General features: G+C 53.8%; 1 protein-coding gene across 1 annotated transcript; it reads right to left on the bottom strand.

Annotated features, from left to right (window-relative positions):
• Window positions 1–3,360: 3,360 nt before the first annotated feature.
• LOC149355762 (uncharacterized) lies at window positions 3,361–5,231 on the bottom strand. The gene has a single exon (XM_089584000.1). It carries the CDS (start codon window positions 5,070–5,072, stop codon window positions 3,861–3,863), a length of 1,212 nt encoding a protein of 403 aa, XP_089440126.1. The 5' UTR covers window positions 5,073–5,231; the 3' UTR covers window positions 3,361–3,860.
• Between the last annotated feature and the right edge of the window lie 263 nt (window positions 5,232–5,494).

The following is a 5,494-nucleotide window of genomic DNA, read 5'->3' as shown; positions in this document are numbered from 1 at the left end:
ATGAAAAAATCGGACCCCTTTAGTTTACTTACATTCGAAAATACATTTTTCTTCTCTACATAGTCCTGAAAGTAAACTATAACTGGGCGCTCCTTATCACTCTTTTTTCCAAGCCTATGAATGCGGGTCACTGAGGACGTTTGGACGCCTAAAATGGTCTGAAATATATTGTTACAGGTTCTATTTACAAAATACTATGTACAAGGCAGGTCGAGAAGAGCTTGGTGCGCCGGTGGCAGGATACTGGACTTTCTCTTCTTCCAGCCGCCGCACGTCTTCTTTGTTCCTCAGCGCCCATGCGCAGCACGTGACATTTCCCCGTTCGCAGACGAAGCCCTCTGGGCCACTGAATCAATCGGGATCCCGAGAGTGGAATGGCTTCAGCCGTGCGACATGCACGACCTGGGTTGTCCTTGAGCGGCGTCCTTGCGTTGATTGGGGAGAGATGACATAGTTGAGGTCATTGAGGCGAGCAACAACGATGAACGGGCCTGTGTAGTGGGATAGCAGCTTTTCTGATAAACCACGCTTGCGTAGGGGCGTCCACAACCATACAACGTCACCGGGCAGGTAGGAGACATCCTTGCGCCGGCGGTCATAACGCTGCTTAGAGCGATGCTGTGATGCCAAGGTGCGTATCCGGGCAATCCGACGGGCTTCTTCAGCGCGACATAGAGTGTTGGCAATAGAAGGCTCGGTGTCGAGAGAGAAAGGTAAGATGCTGTCGAGGGAGCTTCGAGGCGGACGGGCATAAAGGAGGAAGAATGGGCTGTACCCAGTTATTTCATGCCTCGACGTGTTATAGGCGTATGTAATGAAGGGAAGCACGTCGTCCCAGTTCTTATGGCGGGAATCGACATACATGGCCAGCATGGTCGTGAGTGTCCGATTGGTACGTTCAACCAGTCCATTAGTCTGGGGGTGGTACGGCGTCGAGTGGCGAAAATGGCATGAACTAAGACGCAGAAGCTCTTCCACAACGTCTGCCGTAAACTGGCGACCGCGGTCACTGATAACAACTCGAGGAGGTCCATGCCGGAGGATGACAGCACGAAGAAGGAAGAGCGAGACCTCAGCAGCGGTGGCGCAAGGTAGGGCGGCGGTCTCACAGTAACGGGTGAGGTGATCAACGCACACTATAATCCAGCGGTTACCGTTGGACGAGCGGGGAAACGGGCCGAGCAGATCGAGTCCAACTTGTTCATATGGCGTGCTTGGAGGTGGCACAGGATGCAGGCGTCCAGGCGAAGAAGTCGTGGGAAGCTTGAACCGCTGACACTGCACGCAGGTGGCCACGTAGCGCTGAACCATATGACGCATTTTTGGCCAGTAAAAACGTTCTTTGATGCGGTTAAGGGTCCTGGCAAACCCCAAGTGCCCAGCCGTGACGTCATCGTGCATTGCCTGCAGAACAGAGGAGTACAGAGTAGCCGGAACGACGAGGAGAAAGCGCGCACCTCCAGGCGAGTAATTCGTTCTATAGAGTAAACCGTCGCGAATGCAGAAAGGGCTTGCGGATGTCGGGTCACGGGCTTCGGCAAAAAGCGGCGCCAAGTGCTGATCCTTGCGTTGTTCCGTCTGGAAAGTGCCAAGATCTGGAAACTCTTGGGAAACGGCAGCGAGATAGTCGTCGAAGTTTTCATCATCGGAAGTAGTAACCGTGAGCGGCAGCCGCGAGAGGCAATCTGCGTCGGCGTGTTGGCGGCCACTTTTGTAAGACACTTTGAAGTTAAACTCTTGGAGGCGTAACGCCCAGCGGGCCAACCGACCGCAGGGGTCGCGTAGATTGACCAGCCAGCACAGAGAATGGTGGTCTGTGACGACTGTAAAAGCACGTCCATAAAGGTACGAACGAAACCGTTGTACGCCGAAAACAACGGCGAGACACTCTTGCTCTGTTACAGTGTAATTGCGTTCCGACTTGCTGAGGGTGCGACTTGCATAAGCGACAACGTGTTGATTGCCCTCATGGCGTTGGATAAGCACAGCACCCACGCCGATGCCGCTGGCGTCAGTGTGGAGTTCAGTCGGTGCTGTCGGGCAGAAATGACGTAATATTGGCCGCGAGGTGAGGAGAAACTTGAGCTGCCGAAACGCGGAGTCACATTCGGGAGTCCAGTGGAAAGGGGTGTCTTTCTGCAGGAGACTTGTAAGCGGGTAGGCTAAATCAGAAAACTTGGGAACGAAACGCCGAAAATATGAGCAAAGTCCTAGGAAACTCCTGAGCTCTTTCACTGATTTGGGTTCTTTGACACTGCTTACAGCTTCAACCTTCTGCGGGTCGGGTCTGACGCCATCCTTGTCAACGAGATGACCAAGCACAGTAATTTGGCGCTCACCGAAGCGACACTTCTTCGAGTTCAGCACGAGGCCCGCTCTCTCTATGCAGTCTAGGACAATGGCTAAGCGGCTGTTATGTTCGGCGAAGGTCCTACCAAAAATGACAACATCGTCCAGATAACACATGCAAACTTGCCACTTCAGGCCACGTAAAAGCGTATCCATAAATCGTTCAAAAGTGGCAGGAGCGTTGCAAAGGCCGAAAGGCATAACATTAAATTCATACAACCCGTCAGGTGTCACGAATGCTGTCTTCTCTTTGTCTTGCGGGTGCATCGGGATCTGCCAGTACCCGGACCGTAGATCCACCGAGGAAAAGTAGGAGGCTGAGTGGAGGCAGTCAATGGCATCATCAACGCGCGGGAGCGGGTAAACATCCTTCTTTGTGACAGTGTTAAGCCGGCGGTAGTCGACACAAAATCGCCAAGTGCCATCTTTCTTTTTGACAAGGATCACTGGAGCAGCCCACGGGCTGGAGGATTCCTGAATGATGCCGCGGTGCAACATGTCACGGACTTGTTCATCAATTATCTGACGTTCGGAAGGCGAGACGCGGTATGGCTTCTGTCGAATCGGCTGTGCAGATCCAGTATTGATCATGTGATGGGTACGGGAAGCTGGAATCGGCGGTGGTTGGTCGCGACCAAAGTCAAACACGTCAGCATGCTTCATAAGAACGGCCACTAGTACCTGGCGGTCGCTAGTGGGTAGGGATTTGTTGACCATGGCTAGGAATTGAGAGTCGCTCAGATCGCGGCGTCTAGTTGGACGAGACACGTTGTCAGTGATCGCGGCAACTGGTACAGAAAAACGTTCTTCAAAGCCAGCAAGTTTTAAACCACATGGCAATACTGCAGGTTCGTTGGAGTGATTGACAGTCCAAAGAGTGGCATGGCCCTTGGTCACATGGACGACGCTGCGGGGTACTAGCACACTTTTCTTTGCACAGTTAAGGGAACAAGGTTCCACCACAGCATCGAAGGCATCAGAAATCGTGCTCGAGGACACAACTGGAACGAATATGGCAGACATTGCTGGAACGACGGTATCTTCAGAGACAGAAAACACTTGGGCAACCACTGGCGAGTCTTCTATGAGAGCTGACCGAAGGCCAGGACTTAACGATATGCCACCACTGCGGAAGTCGAGAGTAGCGCCGCACTGGTGCAAAAAGTCAATACCGAGGATGATGTCATGCGTAGAACGAGGGAGCACCGTGAATTCAGTTCGGAACGTGTGGCCAGCGATCACTACATTCACAAAACAAATACCAATCGGAACCAATGATTCTCCCCCTACACCCCGGAATATAACAGCACGATCCCAAGCGAACATTATTTTACGACCCAGGCGGTTCTTGAAAGTTGAACTCATCACTGACACCGTGGCACCAGTGTCCACTAAGGCCATGACGCAAATACCGTCCACTAAAACTTCAAGGCGGTTCCTTAACATAACAACGGGCAGAGGAATTGGCACTATCGATGATCCGGCGACCGCACCTCCATCGGCCGCACACGCTAGTTTCCCGGGGACGGTGGGGAACGACGTTGGGGAGAAGGCGAGCGGCGAGAGCGGTGCGGAGGTGGAGTCAGACTTCGGTCAGAGGCAGGGGAGTCGTTCCGTGGTGGCGCGTAACTGGATGGGCGCTGAGACGATGTGAAGACACGGTCATGAACAGGCGCATTGAAACTGGGGCGAGGGTATGACCATTGGCGCTGGGAGCGGGAATACTGGCCCCGGCGACGGCAGAATCTAGAGATGTGACCGACCATACCACAGCGGTAACAAAGTGGTGGGTCGGGGGGGCACTCGGGATAACACTCCTCGTAGCCAGTGTCGAAACGACCATCGTACTCCGGCTGCCGCAGGTGGCGTTGCGGACGAGCTGGCGCCCTGGGGCCGGGGCGGGTGATCCGGGGAGCGTCGCTGTAATCAATGCGAGGAGCACTGGTAGGGGCCTGGCCAGACGAACTCCAAGGGGAGGAGCGGTAGGCGGGAGCCGCCTGCAGAGAACAGCTCTCATACGGGACCTCACTGCGGCGCGCAACATCTTGATGCCGGGAGAGTTCGTCACGCACGATTTGACGAATGACGTCAGGGAGAGTCGCCGCATTCACAGGCTCGTGGAAATCCACGCTGGCGACGGTGGTGACGTTAGGCAGGCGACCGAACTTGGGAGTAATTCGACGCAGTTTTAGAGCTTCAAAGGTGCGGCAGTGCTTGATGATATCCGTGGGCGAGTCTAAATTTTCTTTACTAATAAGAAAGCTGTAGACGTCCTCTGCGATGCCCTTGAGGAGATGACCAACGCGATCTTCGTCGGACATACTGGGATTAACGACTTTGCACAGCTTCAAGACCTCTTCTATGTAAGTCGTGCAGGTCTCTCCAGGCACTTGCGCTCTCTGAAGCAAAGACTGCTCAGCGCATTTTCGTTTGGCAACGGTATCCCCGAAGCAGCTGCGGAGCTCTTCCATGAAGCGGTCCCAACTCGTTATTGATGCCTCATGGTTTTCGAACCAAGTTAGCGCGGTGCCATCGAGAAAGAAGACGACATTGGCCAGCTGAAGAGTGGCATCCCAGCCGTTGTATTTGCTCACCCGCTTGTAATTGGTGAGCCAATCATCCACGTCTTCGCCAGCCTTCCCGGAAAACGTCCGCGGCTCACGGTAGTGCTGCCAAGCGGGCGTTGCTGCGCCGGTCGGACGTGCGTCGGCTTCCTTGGGCATTTGCACGGGCAACGGTGGCAATCCGGCGATTCTTCGGCTGCAGCGGTTGCGAGAGGGGTCCGTGGTGATCGACCCAGCACCTGCACCACACTGTTACAGGTTCTATTTACAAAATACTATGTACAAGGCAGGTCGAGAAGAGCTTGGTGCGCCGGTGGCAGGATACTGGACTTTCTCTTCTTCCAGCCGCCGCACGTCTTCTTTGTTCCTCAGCGCCCATGCGCAGCACGTGACAATATCAATGAGTACCTTGTATTTGAGCGATTTTTCATTTTCCTTTCCGTCTTCAGTAATTCCGTGAACAATCAGATTTGAGCGACGGCTACGGTCTTCGATATTGGTAACCGTTTTCTGTTGTATGTCGAATGACTGGTGAACAGATTCCACGTGCTGCTCAATTTGCGGTATCCTGTCAATACTGA

The sequence above is a fragment of the Amblyomma mixtum genome, chromosome 3 (assembly GCF_055824585.1).
Source record: "Amblyomma mixtum isolate Tamu chromosome 3, ASM5582458v1, whole genome shotgun sequence".
NCBI classification, from domain to species: Eukaryota; Metazoa; Arthropoda; class Arachnida; order Ixodida; family Ixodidae; genus Amblyomma; species Amblyomma mixtum.
Note: the sequence above shows the minus strand (reverse complement) of the source record. Positions and strands in the feature narration are given on the sequence as shown.